Genomic DNA, 25,436 nt, shown 5'->3' with positions numbered 1-25,436 from the left:
GCACACACAGCCCCCATGACCCACTCTACATCCTGGTACAGTTTGCAGGAGGATGGACCACGGATGATGGGGCTTGCAGTACCTTCACTCACTTTGTGAGATCACTGGGACCAGCATGAATGACGGACCTGGACCAAACTTGACACACATAATCCCCATGAACCACCTCATGCCCTGGTGAAGTTTGGGCAAGGACAGACCACGGATGATGGGACTCACTTCCCATGGAACACTGTGGCCCCCACAAATCACAGACCAAAATTGGCACACAGACCTCTCATGCAAACTGTACCAGAATGTAGAGTGGGTCATGAGGACTCTGTGTGCCAAGTTTGGTCTTTATAGGTAATTGGATGAGGGTAGTAGTGGTATCAGAAAGTGAGTGAAGATACTGTAAATCCCATCATCCGTGGTCCGTCCTCACCCAAACCACACCAGGATGGACCACGGATGATGGGACTTACAGTATCTTCACTCACTTTCTAAGACCACTGCTACCCTCATCCAATTACCTATAAAGACCAAACTTGGCACACAGAGTCCTCGTGACCCACTCTACATTCTGGTACAGTTTGCAGGAGGACCATGGATGATGGGACTTGCAGTACTCTCAATCACTTCCTGAGACCATTGCAACCCTCATCCAATGACAGATCAAGACCAAACTTGGCACCCATAACCCCCATGTCCTGTTGAGGTCCTTTACGTCCTGTTGAGGTTTGAGGGAGGACGGACAATGGATGATGGGATTTGTGTACTGTCACACACTTCATGAGACCATTGTGACCCTCATTAATGCCTTTCTCAAATAACCTGGGCAGTGCCGGATCCCCAAGCTATTAAGTCAATAAAAGATAATATAAAGAAATAAACTGGATTTATTAAGTGTGGAGTAAGTATTTTCCTTCAATACCAGACTTCACTTAATCTTCTTCTTCTTCTTCTTCACTGATGTTTGCCTTTTTTGCCACACTTCCCTTGCTTCCACTTGCAAGACGTTTCGATACAAACCTGTTCAAGGAAGTGTGTGTCTTCCTCCCTTTGAAAGTGTTCCTAAAATGAGTGGGGCAATTGTCGTCACACGGTACCAATGCACAACTTGTTGCAACCCTTTCAGGGTGTTTCCTTCCATACCTGATGACAGAGTGAATGCTGGTCCTCATTTTAAAGTTATTCAACCACCCCCGACTGGAGAAGGTAATGAAAGTTTGGACAGAAAGCGAAGTTCTAGTAAACAGAGGCAAAGTCTTCAGAGACTGAGACGATCAGTTCGGCTACAGCAAAAGAGAGATAACAAACCGTTATCTGGTAAGGAAGGTCAGGAAAAATGCTTTCCTTTCAGTTTTGAGTTCTGAAAAAGCTTTATAATGATTCATGGGAGAGAGTGGCCTCAGTCAGATCCACGTTGTTATCTTATCACGGTCTTGCTTTCAAGTGCTCTGAGTTTCATGTACCAAGTTTTTGCCAAGCTCAATATTTGTCTGAGATTTTCCTGCTGTCTGGTTTCATGGATTCAAGTGCCTAGTTTCATGGATTTTTATGTACTCATGGATCTAGTTTTCCTCTTAAGCTTATGGACTATTTCGTATATTGGATCTTTACTGTTTTTGCTTTTTTTGTTGCTTTGCCAACGTATATTATTCAATAAACTGCTTGCTGATTTTACCAAGCTAGTGTGGTGTTTAAGGTCAGAGGTGTTCCTATTGTGGTGTATGAAACCTGTGTGGGATAACCATTCCTTGGTTACTTCCCTTTTGGACTACTGCAAAGCTCTCTACGTGGGGCTGCCTTTGAAGATAGTTCGAAAGCTACAATTAGTGCAGAGATTGGTGTCCAGATTACTAACCGAAAAGTGAGAAAACAACTTTGATGCTGCGGCAGCTCCAATGGCTGCTGATCTGCTTTTGAGCTAAATACAAAGTGCTGGTCGTTATCTGCTTCCACTTGCAGGGCATTTCAATGAAAACCTGTCTAAAGAGGTGTGTTTCTTCCTTCCTTTCAAAGTGTTCCTAAAATGAGTGGGACAGTTGTCATCACATGGCGCCAACGCACAACTTGTGGCAACACTTTCAGGGTGTTTCTTTCCATGCCTGACGACGGAGTGAATGCTGGTCCTCTTTTTAAAGTTATTCAACCATCCCCGACTGGCTTTGAAGGACTCTTCCGACGCCTTGTCCATGGATGTTCCCGCCGTCCGGCGCAACAAATCCCCGTAAATGGCTCGCGCCTTCTCGCAGATGATGCTCTCGGTGACGGTATCTCCCGCAAGCTGCTTCTCCGTCAACCACGCCAACAGCGACTCCTCCATTTCTCCGTGGACAGCGGTCCGGAGCTTTGAAATAATCGTAACGCCCTTGGCTGGCGTCGTCGCCTTAATCGACTCCTTCTGCTTCAAAATCGTACAGATCATCGAAGGGCTACGATTGTACTGCCTCGCCAGGTCAACAACACGCACACCTTGCTCATGTTTTCTGATGATTTCATGCTTTATGTCCAAGCACATCATCCTTTTCTTGTTGGCACGCACTTTCTTCGGACCCATGGTTCGGCAGACCTGTAATTAAGAGATTCGGAACATAGATTCGTTATGATTATTAAGATTTTGGACAACACGCTTGGTTTATATTCAATCACAGATTGCCATCCCAGCCATAGATATGATAGATTATGTATCTATCTAGTATGCTTCAGGGTAGGGATGGTGTTCTTTGGATGCAACTCAGCATTCTTTCTCCTCCAAACATGACAAAGGGTTGTGTTCCTGCCAAACTTTAGGTTGTTGTAGGTTTTTTCGGGCTATATGGCCATGTTCTAGAGGCATTCTCTCCTGACTTTCGCCTGCATCTATGGCAAGTATCCTCAGAGGTAGTGAGGTCTGTTGGAACTAGGAAAAAGAGTTTATATATCTGTGGAATGACCAGGGTGGGACAAAGGACTGTTGTCTTCTGGACAAGAGTTCTATTTTGCTTTCATCTGACAACATGACATTCTCCCAGTACTCTTCTGGATCATCCAAATACTCTCTAGCAAATGCCAGTCGGCCCTGGACATGGACTGGCTTAAGGGGACACGTCTGGCACTGCAGGATCCGAGTCCCTGGCGGGTGGTGTTGTATGTTACTGATGGTAGCCTTTGTTATGTTGGTCCCAGCTCTCTGCAGTTCATTCACTAGGTTTATTTATCATGTCAGGAGCAAGCCAAAACGTTGTATTGCTTTTTTTAAACAAACAAACAAACAAAACACAAAGTTTGCAAGCTTGGTAATTGATTAAATGTCCTTTGACCAGTATCTGGCCACTTGGAGTGACTCTGGTGTTGCCGCAAGAAGGTCCTCCATTGTGCACGTGGCAGGGCTCAGGTTGCATTGCAGCAGGTGGTCAGTGGTTTGCTCTTCTCCACACTCGCATGTTGTGGATTCCACTTTGTGGCCCCATTTCTTAAGATTGGCTCTGCATCTCGTGGTGCCAGAGCGCAGTCTGTTCAGCGCCTTCCAAGTCGCCCAGTCTTCTGTGTGCCCAGAAGGGAGTCTCTCATTCGGTATCAGCCATTGGTTGAGATTCTGGGTTTGAGCCTGCCACTTCTGGACTCTCGCTTGGTGAAGTGTTCCAACGAGTGTCTCTGTATATCTTAGAAAACTATTTCTTGATTCAAGTCGTTGGCATGCTGGGTGATACTCAAACAAGGGATTGGCTGGAGATGTCACTGCCTTGGTCCTTTCACTATTGGCTGCTACTTCCCGGCGAATGTCAGTCAGGTGGTGTAATACCGGCTAGACAGTGTAATTTCTCCAGTGGTGTAGGGCGCAGACACCCCGTGATAATGCGGCATGTCTCATTAAGAGCCACATCTACTGTTTTAGCGTGGTGAGATGTGTTCCACACTGGGCATGCATACTCAGCAGCAGAGTAGCATAGCTGAGTTATGGTAATCCCACAAACGAATATTACATTTTTATTTATATAGATACTAGCTGTCCCCTGCCACGTGTTGCTATGGCCCAGTCTGTGTATATGTGTGTATATATATATATATGTGGTTTTGCGCATGCGTTGTAATGTATTTTTATTTTTTGGTTTTTTAAGTCTCTTCCACTGTGTTTTTCCGTGTTTTTATGAGTGATGGTCACTCATTGGCCTGATAGGTGTATTGTGTCCAAATTTGGTGCCAATTCGCCCAGTGGTTTTTGAGTTATGTTCATTCCATAAACGAATATTACATGTATTGTCGAAGGCTTTCATGGCTGGAATCACTAGATTGTTGTAGGTCCTCACAACCTCTGAGGATGCCTCCAATAGATTCAGGCAAAATCACTGGAATCACTGGGTTGTTGTAGGTTTTTTAGGGCTATATGGCCATGTTCTAGAGGCATTCTCTCCTGACGTTTTGCCTGCATCTATGGCAAGCATCCTCAGAGGTAGGATTGCATTGTTGTTGTTGTGTTGTTGTTACTGTTGCTGTTGTTATTATTATTATTATCACCTCACTACCTCTGAGGATGCTTGCCATAGATGCAGGCGAAACGTCAGGAGAGAATGCCTCTAGAACATGGCCATATAGCCCCCAAAAACCTACAACAACCCAGAACATTACATGTTTATTTATATAGATTAATACCCCGCCCTTCTCACCCCAAAGGGTACTCAGAGCAGCTTACAGGTTGGCATAAACAAACATACAATTAAAATAAACATATACATCCATTTATTATTATTTATTTACAGTATTTATATACCACTTTTATCACGCCTGGGGGGGACTCAAGGCGGTTTATACAAAAAATAACAGCAAAATTCAGTGCCTTACATACATAAACCAAAACTCTATGAACAACATATAATTAGCAAAAATATAAAGTTAAAACATCTATACATTAAAACCAATTATTAAAACCACACAATCCAAAATCGCACAATTTGAGCTTTACAGCACTCAATTACATTACGAAAATGACAATTCACAGGGACTCGTGTAATTTTGCATGTATGTATGTATATAGAAAGAATTCCTAGGAAGGAGACACATCTTTCGCCTCGTGCTTACAGCAAGGCCCATTTCTGTTTTCAGTAGCTCTATAGCAGTGTTTCTCAACCTTCCTAATGCCACAACCCCTTAGTACAGTTCCTCATATTGTGGTGACCCCCAACCATAACATTATTTTCGTTGCTGCTTCATAACAGTCATTTTGCTTCTGTTATGAATCGTAATGTAAATATCTGAAATGCAGGATGTATTTTCATTCACTGGACCAAATTGGGCACAAATGCCCGATATGCCCACATTTGAATACTGGTGGGGTTGGGGAAGGGGCATTGATTTTGTCATTTGGGAGTTGTAGTTGCTGGGATTTATAGTTCACCTACAATCAAAGAGCATTCTGAACTCCACCAATGATGAAAATGAACCAAACTTGGCACACAAAACATGAAAATACTGGAAGAGTTTGGTGGGCATTGACTTTGAACTTTGGAGTGGTAGTTCACCTACATCCAGAGTGCACTGTGGACGCAAACAATGATGGATCTGGACCAAACTTGGCACGAATACTCAGTATGCCCAAATGTGAACACTAGTGGAATTTGAGGAAAATAGACCTTGACATTTGGGAGTTGAAGTTGTGCTGCCGTGCGCTGGGTCTGTTTGCAGGACGTGTTTTCTGTATGCCCAACGAGACGCCGGGGTGCCTCAGCTAAAGGGTCCCATAGGTTTCCCAACACAAAGTTCTGTAGAGGCTCAAAATAAGTCCAACAAAGTTCTTTATTAAAGCTTAAATCTTCGAACAAACGAATTAGATGCTTTATAATCTTGAAAAACTGGTAGCTTTCTCGATCTGCTGACAAGGGACAGGCAACTGCTTGATAAACTGTTCCGATCTTCTTTAGGGAAACCTTCCGACCTCTCCTTGGGCAATCTTTCTTAACCTTGCTGGCGTGAGGCCCCAACTCCCAGCTGCATTATGGATAGCCCGAATGGTCCCTTACCAGGCAAGGTCTGTAGATCTGCCAAGCTGGTGTCCTGTAGATTTCTCCATGAAGGCTGTAGGAACTATTTTTTTTGCCCAGCAAAAGCTAGCTGTAGATCTTTTCTTTAACCCCAGCAAGCTGTAGAGGTTTTCCTTTTTCCCCAGCAAAAGCTGTGGATCTGTAACTTTACTCCCCAGCAAAGCTGGCTATAGATCTATTTCTTTAACCCCATCAGAGCTGTAAGAAGCGAAGCTTTTTACAGGTGGGACAGAGAAAAGCCCACACGTCCTACTGCCAGGCTTCAAACTGTGAGACTGAACTGAAAGTCCCCTTTTCCCTCCAAAGCTTTTTACAGGTGGGACAGAGGTCCTAGCCCACACGTCATAGATTCATAGAATCAAAGAGTTGAAGAGACCTCATGGGCCATCCAGTCCAACCCCCTGCCAAGAAGCAGGAATGTTGCATTCAAATCACCCCTGACAGATGGCCATCCAGCCTCTGTTTAAAAGCTTCCAAAGAAGGAGCCTCCACCACACTCCGGGGCAGAGAGTTCCACTACTGAATGGCTCTCACAGTCAGGAAGTTCTTCCTCATGTTCAGATGGAATCTCCTCTCTTGTAGTTTGAAGCCATTGTTCCGCGTCCTAGTCTCCAAGGAAGCAGAAAACAAGCTTGCTCCCTCCTCCCTGTGGCTTCCTCTCACATATTTATACATGGCTATCATATCTCCTCTCAGCCTTCTCTTCTTCCTACTGCCAGGCTTCAAACTGTGAGACTGAACTGAAAGTCCCCTTTTCTCTCCAAAGCTTTTTACAGGTGGGACAGAGGTCCTAGCCCACACGTCCTACTGCCAGGCTTTAAACTGTGAGACTGAACTGAAAGCCCCCTTTTCCCTCCAATCCTGGGGAAAGGGGCGGAGCTAAAGGCTCTAACGATGATTGATAGGTGTTGGCCCTATGGCTGCAACCTGGGGAAAGCTACTCAATTGCAAAATGCATGGCCCAAATGGATTCATGCAAACTAATAGTGCAAGAAAAAGAAATTCAAATCTCCTGGCACAGCCGTGCCAGCATAGTAGTTGCTGGGATTTATAGTACACCTACAATAAAAGAGCATTCTGAACTCTACCAACGATGGAATTGGGCCAAAATTTCCACACAGAATACAGTGTTTTCTGATGGTCTTTGGTGACCCCTCTGACACCCCCTCATGATCCTCCCAGGGGTCCTGACCCCCAGGTTGAGAAACACTGCTCTATAGGTTAAGATTATGTATCATAGGGTGGGGAAGTACATGCTAGGGAGAGAGAGCTTGCACATAGCTAAATAAGAAGGAATTATATATGTTGTACAGGTTGGACACATTTGAAAGAAAGAGGGAAGACTGTTTACCACACTACTCTGAGGATACTCACTGAGGATATGTCGCTTATCCAACATAAACAGGCCGGTAGAACGTTGGATAAGCGAAAATGTTGGATAATAGGGAGGGATCAAGGAAAAGCCTACTAAACATCAAATTACATTATGATTTTACAAATTAAGCACCAAAACATCATGTTTTTACAACAAATGGACAGAAAAAAGCAGGTCAATACACAATAAAGTTATGTAGTAATTAATGTATGAATGAATTTAGCACCAAAACTTCGCAATGTATTGAAAATGTATTTAATCTAACATTAAAAAATGACTACAAATAAAAAGAGAATAGCATAAAATGAGCTTACAGTAACAACATTGTTGGAAGTTAAATCCGTAAAAAGTGTTGGAAAATGCAAGAAATCAGTTTGTGTGTGTGTCGACTGCATGAAGCTGATTGGTTGGGCTATGTCCAGGGAGCAGGCTGAGCCAGGGACTTTTGGATACTGTTACATTTTTGTTCAGGCTTGTGCTATGCAGGTGCAGAGAGAGAGACAGTTTGAAGAGAGAAGCAGAGAGAGATATTTTGGAGTGTGATCTCACTTCATGAACTGAAGATGTTTATCCACATGGACAAAGAAAATTTTAAACACCTCATAAAATGACATTATGAGAGTTGGTGCAACTAATCCCACCATCACCACATCCTACATGGTGGGATTGGGGAAAAATACTTGTAGTTTGACTGTTGAATTTTGAAGATTGTATGTTTCTATGTATGTATGTATATGTATGTGTGTGTGTGTATATATATATATGTATATGTGTGTATAAGAAAACAATTTTTTAAAAAGAACAAAAAATGAGAGTTGGTGCAACTGATCACATTGTACATATGTTGTTCTGGATTTAAGAAGAGTAAACTACTTGTTCTTTATTTATCACCTGTATGGCATATTTTCTTTCTCTGTCAAGGCAGTGTGTGGGCTGATCAAAAGTGAACTACACGTGGTTTATTTTACATTACTTCACTAAAAGTTCAGTCCTGTGAAGGTTAAAAAAATCTGTGATCCTTGCCCACTTTCCTGACGATAGCCGTTTCTTTGCTGCCAAGTCTCGACATCTTTGCAGCTTCGTTATGTCGACTGGCATATTTTCTTTCTCTTGCAAGGCAGTGTGTGGGCTGATCAAATGCAAATTGCACGAGGTTTATTTTACATTACTCCACAAAAAGTTCAGGCCTGTGAAGGTTAAAAAAATCTGTGATCCTTGCCCACTTTCCTGACAATAGCCATTTCTTCGCTGCCAAGTTTTGACATCTTTGCAGCATTGTTATGTCGATTGGCATATTTTCTTTCTCTTGCAAGGCAGTGTGTGGGCTGATCAAACGTGAACTGCACGTGGTTTATTTTACATTACTCCACAAAAAGTTCAGTTCTGTGAAGGTTAAAAAAAATCTGTGATCCTTGCCTGCTTTTCTGACGATAGCCGTTTTTTCGCTGCCAAGTTTCGACATCTTTGCAGCATCATATTTTCTTTCTCTTGCAAGGCAGTGTGTGGGCTGATCAAATGCAAATTGCACGTGGTTTATTTTATATTATTCAACAAAAAGTTCAGTCCTGTGAAGGTTAAAAAAAATCAGTGATCCTTGCCCGCTTTCCTGCCGATAGCCGTTTCTTCGCTGCCAAGTTTCGACATCTTTGCAGCATCGTTATGTCGATTCCCGTAGCTTCTTCTTCTTGTTGCTCTATGTATGTCATTGCATTTTCTAGAGCCTTAACCCCATCCTTTTGCGAGATTCTGAGACGTTTGACCGTTGATGCTTGATCCTCAATTTCCTCGCCATCGCTATTGATAAAAGTGACGATTTCTTCATCAGTTATGTCTTCGTTCATCCAACTTTCAACTTCTTGCGAAGAGGCGTTCTCACACCCAGGGACGCGCTGGACTAAGGGTTGAAGGCTTTCTTCGGTTTCATCTCTGCTTTCCCTTTCCGTAATTTTACGTTTATCTTTGCCTAACAACTTCTTCTTCCTGGGTGACACTTTGTAATTGAGGCCGGTCTCATCACAATTAAATATCTGATCGCTTGTTAGGCTTTCCGTTTCAACAAAGTCCTGAATTTTTCTTTTGAACGACTCCATTTCTTGATAATTTGACAACAGCTTCTCGCCACCAACGCTTAACTGACGGATCCCGTAACGTTTCTTCCACCTGTCGAGCCAACCAACGCTTGCGGTAAAATCTGGGTCGCCTTCGTTAAATTCCTTTCGAAAATGCAACGCCTTTTGCTGCAAAATAGGCCCCGAAATAGGCACGCCTTTGTCTCTGAACTGCGTAAACCAAGCGTACAAAGCTTCGCTCACTTTTTCATACTCACACTTTTTCATCGTCTTCCTCTCTTTCAGTGCACCATCGGTAATTCTGGAGGAACACCATTTTTCTATCTCCAATCGGTTCCTTTTCCAGTCTCCTACTGTTACCCGTGCGACACCGTAGTCGTTGGCTACCTTCTGCATCGTCTCTCCTTTGTCCAGTCTCTTGATTGCCTCGAGTTTCTGGTCCATTGATACAACAACCTTCTTTCTTTTCGTCACGATACTCGCCCAAGAAGAGGAGCATGCGTGGATTGCTGGCAAGGCAGCTCTGCTGCTTGTTTTGGATTGCGATCGCACTTGTTCTTGTTGACCCCGGCGGTGAGTTGCTGTGGTGGATGCACGGTACGCCAGAGGGTTTGCCGTATGTTGCTGTTTGGAAAAAAAACATGCTGTTCAGAAAAGCGGCGGTCTCCAGTGGGCCCTTCCACGTGCTGGGCACTTGTTTGGAAGGGGGTGAGGCACCGCAGCGCGAGGGTCAAGCACAGCATACCCACCAAGGATTGCGTGCCTAGCTGTTGCCGGTCATGTCCCATCCCTCCCTGTGGGTGCTTGGTGCATGGGGGGGGGGGGGTATTGCTGTTTTAAATTTTAAGCTCAGCTGGAGAGGCCCTGCTCTTGATTCAACCACTTTTGCAAACGAGACTGGTGGGGACGAGAGACAGGGCCTTCTTGGTAGTGGCCCCCCACCTGTGGAACTCTCTCCCTACTGACATCAGATTGGCTACTTCCCTCCTATCCTTTAGAAGAAAACTCAAGACCTGGCCTGTGCCGGTTGCATCCCGTCCCTCCCAGCGGGCACTTGGTGTTTGTGTGTGTGTGGGGTGTTGCTGTGTCTCAACACCCCCCAACCATCATGAAGTTTGATTGCATATTTGATCAATGTGAATTTAATATGATGTGTGGGAATGAATGGAAGAACAGAAGAATGTATGGATGGAGTTAGTAAATTTGAAGACACCAGTTTAATATTAAGGCCTGCATTGACTAACTACCTGATTTCTGGACTGTAATTAAAAGTTGCTAATAAGAACTGAAAAGTAAACTCTGATAAGAACAGTGACAATGGTTCTTTCAAGTTAAGAAAATGTTTGCAACATTCCCTATGTTAAGTAAACACAAGCCTTGTGTTTGTCAATACCAATCAAGAAAAGTCAACATTTGCCCAGGAAACTGAGATGGAGCCAGGATGAAAGACATCTATCATTCATTTACAACTTTGGGACGTCCACGCTCTTGTTATATCCCGAATAGATTACTGCAATGTGCTCTACCTGGGGCTGCCTTTGAAGACTGCTCGGAAACACCAACTAGTCCAATGGGTGGCAGCCAGATTACTCACCGGAGCGTCATACAAGGAGCATACCACCCCCTGTTATGTCAGCTCCCCTGGCTGCCTGTCCAATTCCTAGCACAATTCAAAATGCTGGTTTTGACCCATAAAGCCCTATACCAATGGTTCTCAACCTGTGGGTCCCCAGAAATTTTGGCCTCCAATTCCCAGAAATCCTAACAGCTGGTAAACTGGCTGGGATTTCTGGGAGTTGTAGGACAAAACACCTGGGGACCCACAGGTTGAGAACCACTGCCCTATACGGTTCCGGCCCAGCTTACCTGTCCGGACGTATCTCCCTCTACATCCCACCTCAGAATTTAAGATCTTCTGGGGAGGCCCTGCTCTCGGCTCTGCCGTTAGTGCAAACACACTTGGGGGGGATGAGGGACAGGGCCTTCTCGGTGGTGGCCCCCTGCCTGTGAAGCTCACTCCCCAGTGAAATCAGGTCAACTACATCCCTCCTCTCCTTCAGGAGGAAATTGAAAACGTTGCTATGGGACCAGGCTTTTGCATAACGTGCAGATAATGACAATGTCAATGATGATAAATGCTACGGAAAATGGACTATGGATAGGCTTCTGATTGTGTTGTGTTTGCAGAATTTGATTCTAGATAAGGTTAGACAGCCAGTACTATTGTAAATGGTTTTTTAAACAAATTTTTAAATTAACCTATTATTCTTATGTAATTACTGTATGTTTTATCTTGTATGTAGGGCATCGAATTTTGCCGGCTGTAAGCCACCCTGAGTCCCCCTACAAGGGTGGGGTACAAATATTTGAAATAAAATAAATAATAAATAAATAATAATCAGCAGAATATTCCTATAAAAGACTCAGTCTAATAATGCTCAAAGTGTGGCAGACCTGAGGAGTCTGTTCCACCCGTCATGCTCTGCTCCATGGGAAGGAGAGAGATGGTGTATTTGGAGAGTGTCAGATCTGCTATGGGAAAGCATGATTCTGGACAATTTGGGGCTTCTTTCTCAAGGGAAGAGGAAGAAGTGCACTTTTGGAGTCTTGGATTTTGTGGAAGGAGTCAGGTTCTCTGTATGGAAAACACAGATCTGGGTCTTGGCATTGTGCTTAGGGAAAGAGGAGTTTTGAACTTATGGAAGGTTTGGAACTACATGTTGGCAGGCTGCAGGAAAGCAGGGTCTGGCCTAACAGGTGCTTCTCCAAGAAGTGAGAAAAAAGACAATAATATTTGGATGCATGAAGATGAATGCATGTACATGTGTGTGAATGGTGAGTGAAAATGTAATTTCCCTTTGTCTGTTTGTTAGTCCAATGTAACTATAAGTTGTTGTACATCCAATATAGTTGCACAGAATCTGTATGCCTGTATGTCTAAATGTTTTTCTGTAATCTGATGTTCCCTCTCACACTGGAAATTGCAATAAAAAGAACCTATGCTTCAAACTTATTGAAAAGTCATTCATGAGACATCCTTTTACCTGATCTTGTTGCACAGAGGCCGTTTTTCCTGCATCGGGAAAAGACGAGTTATTCTGTCTTCGCAGAATCCTTGGCTCATAACCTATGAAATGCCAAAAAATGGAAAAGAAATAAATAAAAATTTAGTGGCTTCGTTTGTTTCTCAAAGTTTGTTATGAGAGAAGCTTCAAGGAATGAGGCTGGTCCCACACAATGCCAGCTTGGAGATAAATAGATATCTATATAAATAAAAATGTAATGTTCGTTTGTGGGATTAACCTAACTAAAAGACCACTGGATGAATTGACATGAAATTTGGACACTATACCCCTAACAGACCAACGAGTGACCATCACTCATATCCACCCCCCCCCCCCCAAAAAGAACAGTGGAAAGGTCTTAAAATCCCCAAAAAGCTAAATGACAAAAAACTAAATGACGATACAGAAAAAAAGGGAAGGAAGAGAGAGGGAAGGAAGGGAAGAAAGAAAAAGAAAGAAAGAAAGAAAGAAAGAGGGAGGGAGTGAGGGAAAGAAAGAAGGAAAGAGAGAAGGAAGCATGGGAGCAAAGAGCGAAGGAAGGAAAGAGGTAGAGAAGGAAGAAAGGAGAGGAAGAGGAAGGAAAAGAAAAAGGGGAGGAAGGAAAGAGGTAGAGAAGGAGATAAGGAAAGAAAAAAAAGGGAGAGAAGGAAAGAAGAAGCAAAGGAAGAAGACAAAGAAGGAGAGAAAGAGGGAGATAAGAAAAGAAGGAAAGAGAAGAAAGGATGGAAGCAAAAAGCTAAGGAAGGAAGGAAAGAGATACAGAAGGAAGGGAGGAAGGAAGGAAGGAAGGAAGGAAGGAAGGAGGGAAGGAGGGAGGGAGGGAGGGAGGGAGGGAAGGAAGGAAGGAAGGAAGGAAGGAAGGAAGAAAAGGGAAGGAAGGAAGGAAAGAGGGGATGAAGGAAGGAGGGAAAGAAGGAGAGAAAGAGGGAGGGAAGGTTGGCCACAGCAATGCGTGGCGGGTACAGCTAGTGTGTGTATATATATATATATTCTTAAAACTGTGCTTAAAACATTCTAGCAAAATATTCTCACACATTAGGTGTGTATATGTGTATATATGTTTCTTTGGGGTTTTAAGTCTGCTCTGCTGGGGTTTTGTGTGTGTGTTTTAGGGGTGATGGACACTCGTTGGACTGTTAGGTATAATGTGTCCAAATTTCGTGTCAATTCCTCCAGTGGTTTTTGAGTTATGTTAATCCCACAAACAAACATTACATTTTTATTTATATAGATGATGATGATGATTATTACTATTATTATTATTAATTCAAGCTTCCTAATTGCAACAGGCAAGGGTTCTTTCTCCCACCCTGGACATTACACAGGTCCATATACACTCCACTTGCTTCATTTCCAACAGAATCTCTGAAGATGCCAGCCACAGATGCAGGCAAAACGTTAGGAATCACAGAATCATAGAATCAAAGAGTTGGAAGAGACCTCATGGGCCATCCAGTCCAACCCCCTGCCAAGAAACAGGAATATTGCATTCAAATCACCCCTGACAGATGGCCATCCAGCCTCTGTTTAGGAGTTAGGAGTGTGGTGGAGGCTCCTTCTTTGGAGGCTTTTAAACAGAGGCTGGATGGCTATCTGTCAGGGGTGCTTTGAATGCAATATTCCTGCTTCTTGGCAGGGGTTGGACTGAGTGTCCCATGAGGTCTCTTCCAACTCTTATGATTCTATGAATGCTGCTGGAATATGGCCAGATAGACCGAAAAACTCACAACAACCCAAGACAGGAGTTATTGGGGTTTTAGAGACCACCATATATGTGAGGGATCCTTGAAACCAAGAGAAAGAAGACATCTTACCTAGTGGAACAGTCTCATTGTCCTCCTCCAGCTTGATCCACTTGGTAGGGAAGTTCTGACTGGTATCCAATGGGACCTCCTGAGCCTGAAGGATCTCTCTCTTCTCCTGTTCCTCTTCCTGCAGCGTCTTCTCCTCTTCTGAACGACTCAGGAGGAAGCCTTCAGCCAAAGCCACCGCCTGGGAACTGGTCTCCGGCCCATTTTCCCGCACCCATCTTTCCATCTCCGGAGGAAGGGCGGCCAGGAACTGCTCCAGGATCACCAGGTCCACCATCTCCGCCTTGGTGCGTTTCTCTGGCTTCAGCCACAGGCAGCAGAGAGCATGGAGTTGGCTGCAAAGATCTCGGGGCCCCTTGTCCTCCTGGAAACGGACACGCCGGAAGAGCTGGCAGACAACATCCGAACTGGCCGCCTTCCTATTCAGGAGATCCTGATCCATTTCTCCCTGGAAATCCAGACTTCTCCCGCCCCATGTGTCACTGGGCTCTCCTCCTTCTTCGGGGCTGGCTGGGTCTGGCTCCTCCACCTTCACTTTGGTCTCCAAAACAATTTCCATCTGGGCTGGAGAACCTCTTCCCTTCTCCATCTGATAAATGACAAGAACCTACACAATACAGGGGGAAGATCAAGTCAAGTGTTAACTAACCAGTTAACTAACAAGATCTGTAAACCATTAACACTTTTTCAAGGGAGGAAGGGACATTCTGTGTTTAGGAGTAAGCTAAGGAATCAGCACAATGGGAATTCACTTTCCTTCAATGTGCCATCTTCCCTTGTTATGCTTTTAGTTGTGAGCCGCGTTGAGTCTCCGTATGCAGAGAAAAAGTGGGATAAAAATAAACATAAACACAATAATAATAAGCCTATATATGCTAAATGAAAAGGAGGGGGAAAACTTAGTTTAGAGGGTTTTTTCGCTTGACAGCTCATCCCCTAAATATAAAATAGCAGTAAAAATTGCTGAAGCATGCAATTAATCAGTGTGTGTGTGTGTCAACTGTTAAATAAGATGCATAAAGCTGATTGGTCGGGCAATGCCCAGGGAGCAGGCTGAGCCTGGGACTTTTGGATACTGTGACATTTTTCAGACTTTATCTATGAAGGTTTAGACGAGAGAAGAAGCGAGAGAGAGAGAGAGAGAGAGACTCAGGTGCTCCCCTGAAAGAAGGTTGAAATTTGAGATATCAGAAATTTGAATATCAGAAATAGATCTATATCTATATATATATTCATATTTATTTTCCTTTGTGCATAGACTCAGTACAATTCCCAGTCTGCAAATATAATTTCACTGTGAGATGAAATTATATATATGAACAAAGGAAAATAAATATGAATATGCACAAAGGAAAATAAATATGAATAAAAATGTAATGTTCGTTTGTGGGGTTAACATAACTGAAAAACTACTGGGCGAATTGAAACCAAGTTTGGACACAATACACCTATCAGGCCAACGAGTGACCATAACTCATAAAAATACTGAAAAACACAGTGGAAGAGACTTAAAAGGTCAAAAAAGAATACATTATAATGCATGCGCAAAACCACATATATACACATATAGGGTATATACACAGAAAACACAGACTGGGCCATAGGAACACGTGGTAGGGGACAGCTAGTCAGAAATATCTCTACATACATATCTCACAGTTAAATTATATTTGCAGGCTGGGAATTGTGATGAGTCTATGCACAAAGGAAAATCAGAAATATATAATGTATATATGTGCAAAACCACATATATATACACACAAAGAACACATATACACAGACTGGGCCACAGCAACACATGGCAGGGGACAGCTAGTCAGAAATATATGTAATATCTAATTATATTTGCAGGGTGGAAATTGTGCTGAGTCTATGCACAAGGGAAAATCAAAAAATATATCTACATACATATATCTCACGGTTAAATTATATTTGCAGGCTGGGAATTGTGCTGAGGAGGGCGACTAAAATGATCAAGGGACTGGAGGACAAGCCCTATGAGGAGTGGCTTAAGGAGCTGGGCATGTTTAGCCTGAAGAAGAGAAGGCTGAGAGGAGATATGATAGCCATGAATAAATATGTGAGAGGAAGCCACAGGGAGGAGGGAACAAGCTTGTTTTCTGCTTCTCTGGAGATTAGGACACAGAACAATGGCTTCAAACTACAAGAAAGGAGATTCCATCTGAACATGAGGAAGAATTTCCTGACTGTGAGAGCCGTTCAGCAGTGGAACTCTCTGCCCCAGAGTGTGGTGGAGGCTCCTTCTTTGGAGGCTTTTAAACAGAGGCTGGATGGCCATCTGTCAGGGGTGATTTGAATGCAATATTCCTGCTTCTTGGCAGAATTAGGTTGGACTGGATGGCCCATGAGGTCTCTTCCAACTCTTTGATTCTATGATTCTATGAGTCTATGCACAAGGAAAATCAGAAATATGCCTACATACATATATCTTGCAGTTAAATTATATTTGCAGGCTGGGAATTGTGATGAGTCTATGCACAAAGGAAAATCAGAAATATATAACGTATATATGTGCAAAACCACATATATACACACACAAAAAACATATACACAAACTGGGCCACAGCAACAAATGGCAAGGGACAGCTAGTCAGAAATATATCTAATATGTAATTATATTTGCAGGGTGGAAATTGTGATGAGTCTATGCACAAAAGGAAAATCAAAAATATACCTATATACATATATCTCACAGTTAAATTATATTTGCAGGCTGGGAATTGTGCTGAGTCTATGCACAAAGTAAAATCAGAAATATATAACGTATATATGTGCAAAACCACACATAGAATCATAGAATCTCCTTCCCGCTGCTTTTTCATCGAATCATAGAATCAAAGAGTTGGAAGAGACCTCATGGGCCCTCCAGTCCAACCCCCTTCTGCCAAGAAGCAGGAATATTGCATTCAAATCACCCCTGACAGATGGCCATCCAGCCTCTGTTTAAAAGCATCCAAAGAAGGAGCCTCCACCACATTCCGGGGCAGAGAGTTCCACTGCTGAACGGCTCTCGCAGTCAGGAAGTTCTTCCTCGTGTTCAGATGGAATCTCCTCTCTTGTAGTTTGAAGCCATTGTTCCGCGTCCTAGTCTCCAGGGAAGCAGAAAACAAGCTTGCTCCCTCCTCCCTGTGGCTTCCTCTCACATATTTATACATAGCTATCATATCCCCTCTCAGCCTTCTCTTCTTCAGGCTAAACATGCCCAGCTCCTTAAGCCGCTCCTCATAGGGCTTGTTCTCCAGACCTTTTATCATTTTAATCGCTCTCCTCTGGACACAAAAACACATATGCACAGGCTGGGCCACAGCAACACATGGCAGGGGACAGCTAGTCAGAAATATATCTAATATCCAATTATATTTGCAGGGTGGAAATTGTGCTGAGTCTATGTACAAAAGGAAAATCAGAAATGTACCTACATACATATATCTCACAGTTAAATTATATTTGCAGGCTGGGAATTGTGCTGAGACTATTGCAGCAACCACCCACAAAGTATCCCTACCCCCAATGGAGCATATAATATTGTGAGACATTTCTACCAGGTCCATCTCCTTGCAAATGTAATCTTCCTAAATCCAGCTTTCCTACCCAGCCCTTGCTTGCTGGCTTGTCTTCAATTGGGTCAGGAGGAGGCTGTGTATGCCTTCCCCTTGGCCTTTCCCCTCTCCCTGGCTTTCCTGGATCCTGGCTGAGGGACCCAAGGGAGGCTCTCCCCACTCCACTTCCCCCTTCTGGGGTTCATTCCCCCTCTTTCCCTCCAGATCTGGGGCCACCCCCAAAAAGTGGGGAATGAGAGCTCACCTCCTTCTGCCAAGGCTTCTGCTCCTTTGTTGTTGCAGCCTCTCTTCCGGGTTCCTGAATGGTGGGCGGGGCCTCCTCAGTAGACACGCCCCTTTCCCCGCCCCTTCCTCCCTCCCTCCCTGGGAAGTTAATCCTTTAAGCTGTTTTAGGGAATTTGCAATTCAATGAAGCTGTTTTCCATGAACCAAGTTGGAGAAGAGCCAGGATGCAAGGGAGAGAGACTGGAAACGCCATTACAGGCAACTTCCCTTGCAAGCATGGCTTGATTAGGGACAATGCAACCTTATTATTATTATTATTATTATTATTATTATTTCAGTGAGGGCATCTGCATAGAGGTAGCCTGGCTTCTCTTGCCTGGAGGCATCTTCTGTTTAGGAGATTGATGGCTTGCTGTCTGGAGTTCTCTTGTTTCTGAATGGCATACCTCCCAAACAGAGGGTGCCTCCATGCAACAGAAGCCTCCTACCCCTCTATTCCGCTTTGGTTAGACCACACCTGGAATATTGTGTCCAATTCTGGGCACCACAATTCAAGAGAGATATTGACAAGCTGGAATGCGTCCAGAGGAGGGCGACTAAAATGATAAAAGGTCTGGAGAACAAGCCCTATGAGGAGCGGCTTAAGGAGCTGGGCATGTTTAGCCTGAAGAAGAGAAGGCTGAGAGGAGATATGATAGCCATGTATAAATATGTGAGAGGAAGCCACAGGGAGGAGGGAGCAAGCTTGTTTTCTGCTTCCTTGGAGACTAGGACGCGGAACAATGGCTTCAAACTACAAGAGAGGAGATTCCATCTGAACATTAGGAAGAACTTCCTGACTGTGAGAGCCGTTCAGCAGTGGAACTCTCTGCCCCGGAGTGTGGTGGAGGCTCCTTCTTTGGAAGCTTTTAAGCAGAGGCTGGATGGCCATTTGTCAGGGGTGATTTGAATGCAATATTCCTGCTTCTTGGCAGGGGGTTGGACTGGATGGCCCATGAGGTCTCTTCCAACTCTTTGATTCTATGATTCTATGAATGTTGGTGGACAGGAAAAGAGATTTAAAGAGGGGCTCAAAGCCAACCTTAACTTCTGCAAAGCTCTCTACGTGGGGTTGCCTTTGAGGACTGTCTGGAAGCTCCAAATGGTCCAAATGTTCCAACGGATGGCAGCCAGATGACTAACATGAGCAGTGCTCAGAGAGCATACAACTCCTCTGTTGTGCCAGCTCCACTGGCTGCCAGTCTGCTACTGGGCACAATTCAAATGCTGGCTTTAGCCTGTAAAGTCCTAAACGGTTCTGGACCAACTGATCTGTCCGAACTCATCTCCCCTTATGAACCTGCTAGGACTTTAAGATCGTCTGGGGAGGCCCTGCTCTCGATCCCGCCTGCGTCACAAATACGTTTGGCCAGGACGAAAGACAGGGCCTTCTCAGTGGTGGCCCCTCGGCTATGGAAGACCCTTCCTGGGGACATTAGATTGGCCCCCTCCCTCTTAACATTCCAGAAAAGAGTCAAGACCTGGCTGTTCGAGCAAGCATTTGAAAATTTATTTATTTATTTATTTATTTATTTAGTACACTTGTATACCGCTAATATCTCAGCCTGTGCGGCGACTCATTGCGGTTTACAACATATTTAAAAATACAATATTCACTTTAAAAATATAAAATAAAATATAAAAATACATACATATACATACATAGTATTGGGCCACCAATACAGACCGGAACATCTCATAGTTAAAGTCGTAATCCAATTCGTTATCCTTGATTGCTAGTCCATGATCAAAACATCATCACATCGGAATTAGTTGAAAACTTGCTCGAACATCCAAGTTTTCAGTTTTTTCCGAAATGCCATTAGCGAGGTGGCTGATCTTATTTCAGTAGGGAGGGCATTCCAAAGCCGGGGGGCCACCACAGAAAAGGCCCTATCTCTCGTTCCCGCAAGCCGCACTTGTGAAGCAGGCGGGATGGAGAGAAGGGCTTCTCCTGAAGATCTTAGGGTCCTGGTGGGCTGATAGGCCGAGATACGTTCGGATAGGTATGTAGGGCCAGAACCGTTTAGGGCTTTAAAGGTTTTCTGTCAGGGATGGGAGCAAGGTGGCGGTGTGGAGGAGTTGTCCATCTCTCCGTTGCCATGGACCGACCACTTCCTGATCAGATTCAGGCTCACTGCGCCCCCTAACCTCCGCAGAGGTGGAGGACCCATTAAGATGGTCCGCCCCAGGAGGCTTATGGATCCGAACGGATTCCTGACGGCTCTTGGGGATTTTCCCGCCACCTCGGTAGGTGACCATGTCGAGGCCTTGGTCGCTCTCTGGAATGGGGAGATGACCAGGGCTATTGACAGGATCGCTCCGGAACGTCCCCTCTCGAGTAACCGAGCTAAACCAGCTCCTTGGTTCACTGAGGAGCTGGCAGCGATGAAGCGAAGAAAGAGGGAACTAGAGAGCGTGTGGCGCTCGGACCCAAGCGAGCCAAATCGAGCACGGTTTGTGTCCTTTTTAAGGGCATATGCCGCGGCAATAAAAGCCGCAAAGAAAAGTTTCTTTGCGGCTACTATTGCGTCTGCAAAAAACCGTCCGGCGGAGTTGTTTCGAATTGTCAGAGGTCTTTTAACTCCCCCTACTTCAGGTGGGAGCCCTGACAACTCGGACACGCGCTGTGAAGCATTTGCTCGGTTCTTTGCAGACAAAGTCGCTTTGATCCGTTCTGGGCTGGACGCCACATTAAATGCAGTCTCTGTGGATGTGACCCAAGCACCTGCTTGTCCTATTTTGATGGATTCTTTTCAGTTTGTGAAACCCGAGGATGTGGACAAGATACTTGGAGGAATGAGGCCTACCACGTCCATCCTAGACCCCTGCCCATCCTGGCTTCTGAAAGAGGCCAGAGGGGGATTGGCTGAGTGGGTAACGGTGGTGGTTAATGCCTCCCTTCGGGAAGGCACGATTCCAGCGAGCCTAAAACAGGCTATTATAAAGCCGCTGTTGAAGAAACCATCACTGGACCCCACTAAATTTGACAACTTTCGGCCTGTTTCCAATCTTCCCTTCTTGGGCAAAGTCATGGAAAGCGTGGTGGCCTCACAACTCCAGGTATTCTTGAGAGACACGGATTATCTGGATCCGGCACAGTCTGGCTTCAGACCGGGACATGGTACCGAGACGGTCTTGGTCGCCTTAGTGGATGATCTCCGCCGGGAGCTAGACAGGGGGAGTGTGTCCCTGTTGGTGCTTCTGGACCTCTCAGCGGCCTTCGATACCGTCGACCACGGTATTCTTCTGGGGCGCCTTGCAGAGATGGGTCTCGGGGGCACTGCTTTGCAGTGGCTCCGGTCATTTCTGGAGGGCCGTACCCAGAAGGTGTTATTGGGGGACTCCTGTTCAACACCACAGCCTTTGACCTGTGGTGTTCCTCAGGGTTCCATCCTGTCCCCCATGCTGTTTAACATCTACATGAAGCCGCTGGGCGAGATCATCCGGAGTTTCGGGGTGCGGTGTCACCTGTACGCAGATGACGTCCAACTCTGTCACTCCTTCCCACCTGCTACTAAGGAGGCCGTCGAAGTCCTGAACCGGTGCCTGGCCGCTGTAATGGTCTGGATGAGGGCGAACAAACTGAAATTAAATCCAGACAAGACAGAGGTACTCCTGGTCAGTCGCAAGGCCGAACAGGGTATAGGGTTACAGCCTGTGCTGGACGGGGTCGCACTCCCCTTGAAGGCACAGGTTCGCAGCTTGGGTGTGACCCTGGACTCATCGCTGAGCCTGGATCCCCAGGTTTCGGCGGTGACCAGGGGAGCATTTGCACAGCTTCGGCTCGTGCGCCAGCTGCGCCCGTATCTTGGGAAGTCTGACTTGGCCACGGTGGTACACGCTTTGGTCACATCCCGCCTCGACTACTGCAACGCTCTCTACGTGGGGCTGCCCTTGAAGACGGCCCGGAAGCTTCAGCTAGTCCAGCGCGCGGCAGCCATGTTGTTAACCGGAGCGGGACGCAGGGAGCGCACAACGCCCTTGCTGTCCCAGCTCCACTGGCTGCCGATCAGCTACCGGGCCCAATTCAAGGTGCTGGTGCTTACCTACAAAGCCCTAAACGGTTCCGGCCCAAAATACCTTGAGTACCGCATCTCGGCCTATCAGCCCACGAGGACCTTGAGATCATCCGGGGAGGCCTTTCTCTCGGTCCCGCCTGCCTCACAGGCACGCTTGGCGGGGACTAGAGAACGGGCCTTCTCGGTGGTGGCCCCCCGGCTGTGGAACTCCCTCCCTGCGGAAATTAGACAGGCGCCCTCCCTCATGGCCTTCCGTAAGGGCCTAAAAACCTGGCTCTTTGAAAAGGCCTTCAATTAAGTGCTGTGTTTTGGAATGACCACCGGAATGGACTAAGACGACGAGATGGATTATGACCCAAACAAGACGAAGCGGATTTTTAGCTTAATTATTTGTTGTTAGTAAGTTGTGTGTTTATGACTCTGATTTACTGTAACTGTTGTCTTTATGTTCTGTGTTCTGTACACCGCCACGAGTCGCCTTCGGGCTGAGAGTGGCGGTCAACAAATGCAAATAATAAATAAATAAATAAATAAATAAATAAAGCCAGCACTTTGAATTGGGCTCGGTAGCTAATCGGTAGCCAGTGGAGCTGGTACAGCAGAGGAGTTGTATGCTCCCTGCGCCCTGCTCCTGTTAATACCATGGCTGCCGCCCGTTGGACTAATTGGAGCTTCCGGGCCGTCTTCAAAGGCAACCCCACGTAGAGAGTGTTGCAGTAGTCAAGGCGGGATGTAACCAGAGCGTGGACTACCGTGGCCAAGTCAGACTTCTCAAGGTACGGTCGCAGTTGGCGCACGAGTCTTAACTGTGCGAATGCTCCCCTGGTCACCGCCGAAACCTGGGGTTCCAGGCTCAGCGATGAGTCCAGGATCACACCCAAACTGCGAACCTGTGTCTTCAGGGGGAGTGCGACCCCGTCTAACACAGGCTGTAACCCTATACCCTGTTCGGCCCTGCGACTGACCAGGAGTACCTCTGTCTTGTCTGGATTCAATTTCAATTTCAAAAATGTAATGTAAAAGACATAGGAACTTGGAACGACTGGACAACAAGATGGATAATGTTTTTAATTAGGAGACACAAATGGCTTATGTTTTTATTACTTTTGTTTGGTTTTATACTATTTTAAAATGTTTTATGATGTTCTTGGGCATCGAATCGTTGCCTCTGTAAACCGCCCTGAGTTGCCTGAGGGCTGAGAAGGGCGGTATACACATATAGTAAATAAATAAACAAACGCATAAGGTTGTGAGTGAACTACAACTCACACCATGCCAGGTTAACTCTAAGTACTCTATCAGTACTTAAAGTTGGTCATGTTGGGCATTTGTGCCAAGTTTGCGCCAACAGTTCAGTATGTTCTCTGGCTGCAGGGTGAACTACAACTCCCACCATGGTGGGTCAGTCCCCTCAAACCCCTCCAGGAGGTTCAGTTGGTCATGGGGCTTCTCTGCGCCGTTTGGTCCAAGTCCATTGTCAGTTGGGATCACTGGTTTTCTTGATGAGGGTGAACTACAAGTCCCCAAAACTAAGGTCAGTTCTCCCAAACTGCTCCTGTATGTTCAGTTGGTTATGTGAGTTCTGTGTGCCAAGTGTGGTCCCATCTATTGTTGGTGGGGGCCAGTGTCTCTGAATGTAGGTGAACTATAACTCACAAAATCAAGGTCAGTTTCCCCAAAGCCCTCCAGTAGGTTCAGTTGGTCATGGAGGTTCAATGTGCCAAGTTTGGCTCTGGTCTATTGACTCGTGGGGGTCATAGTGTTTTTGGATGTAGGTGAACTATAACTCCCAAAATCAAGGTCAATCCCCCTAAACCCCTCCAGTAGGTTCAGTTGCTCATTGGGCTTCTGTGTGCCATGTGTGGTCCAGGTCCATTCTCGGTAGGGAGTTACAGTGTCTCTGGAGGTAGGTGAACTAAGGGGTCACAGTGTCTCTGGATGTAGGTGAACTACAACTCACAAAATCAAGGTCAGTTCCTCCCAAGCTGCTCCAGTAGGTTCAGTTGGTCACGGGAGTTCTTTGTGACAAGTTTTGTCCTGGTCTGTTGTTGGTGGGGGTCAGTGTCTCTGGATGTAGGTGAACTACAACTCCCAAAATCAAGGTCAGTTTCCCCAAACCCCTCCAGTATGTTCACTTAGTCATGGGAGTTCTGTGTGCCAAGTTTGGTGCCAGTCTATTGTTGGTGTGGGGGTCAGTGTCTCTGAATGTAGGTGAACTACAACTCACAAAATCAAGGTCTGTTCCTCCCAAACCTCTCCAGTATGTTAAGTTAGTCATGGGGGTTCTGTATGCCAAGTGTGGTCCAGGTCCACTGTCAGTTGGGGTCACAGTGTGTCTGGATATAGGTGAACTACAACTCCCAAAATCAAGATCAGTTTCTCCAAACACCTCCAGTATCTTCAGTTGGTCATGGGATTCTGTGTGCCAAGTGTGGTCTAGATCCATCATATTCTATTATTCTGATTACATTGTATGCCCTTTGACAGGGCTGTCTGTTTGCTATTGCTGTAAAGCACCTTGTACACTTATGGCACAGGTAAGAAATCAAATTATATTGTTGTTGTTGTTGTTACAAAGAAGGAGAGGAGGAGGAAGAAGAGCAGGAGGAAATAATGGAGGAAATCATAGCTGGCTACAAAAGGTGGACTAGTAGATCTCTAAGGCAGCGTTTCTCAACCTTCCTAATGCCGTGACCCCTTAATCCAGTTCCTCATGTTGTGGTGACCCCCAACCATTTTTTGTTGAAAATACTTGAAGGGCTTGGTGGGCAATGACCTTGGGTTTGGGAGTTGTAGTTCACCTGCACTGTGAGCACTGTGGACTCAAACAATGAGGGATCTGGACCAAACTTGAAATACAGAACTCCTATGATCAACAAAAAATACCTGAAGGGCTTGGTGGGCATTGACCTTGAGTTTGGGAGTTGTAGTTCACCTGCATTGTGAGCACTGTGGACTCAAACAAGGATGGATCTGGACCAAACTTGAAATACAGAACTCCCATACCGAACAGAAAATACTTGAAGGGCTTGGTGGGCATTGACCTTGAGTTTGGGAGTTGTAGTTCACCTGCACTGTGAGCACTGTGGACTCAAACAATGATGGATGTAGGTGAACTACAACTCCAAAACTCAAGGTCAATGCCCACCAAGCCCTTCAAGTATTTTCTGGTGGTCATGGGAGTTCTGTATGCCAAGTTTGGTCCAGATCCCTCATTGTTTGAGTCCACAGGGCTCTCAGTGCAGGTGAA

The 25,436-nt window shown here is 45.4% G+C and overlaps 1 protein-coding gene across 1 annotated transcript in view; it reads right to left on the bottom strand.

The window, feature by feature from the left end:
- The window catches only part of LOC132765319 (uncharacterized), a 66,188-nt gene extending 47,978 nt beyond the window's left edge, over positions 1–18,210 (bottom strand). Inside the window, exons 1-5 of the mRNA XM_067463267.1 lie at positions 18,145–18,210; positions 14,323–14,926; positions 12,488–12,570; positions 8,955–10,067; positions 2,053–2,554 (exon numbers count right to left, since the gene is read on the bottom strand). Coding sequence (XP_067319368.1) covers positions 2,053–2,554; positions 8,955–10,067; positions 12,488–12,570; positions 14,323–14,908 — 2,284 coding nt within the window. The 5' untranslated portion in view covers positions 14,909–14,926; positions 18,145–18,210. The remainder of the gene's footprint in view (positions 1–2,052; positions 2,555–8,954; positions 10,068–12,487; positions 12,571–14,322; positions 14,927–18,144) is intronic.
- Positions 18,211–25,436: the final 7,226 nt, after the last annotated feature.

The sequence above is a fragment of the Anolis sagrei genome, chromosome 2 (assembly GCF_037176765.1).
Source record: "Anolis sagrei isolate rAnoSag1 chromosome 2, rAnoSag1.mat, whole genome shotgun sequence".
Taxonomy (NCBI): Eukaryota; Metazoa; Chordata; class Lepidosauria; order Squamata; family Dactyloidae; genus Anolis; species Anolis sagrei.
Note: the sequence above shows the minus strand (reverse complement) of the source record. Positions and strands in the feature narration are given on the sequence as shown.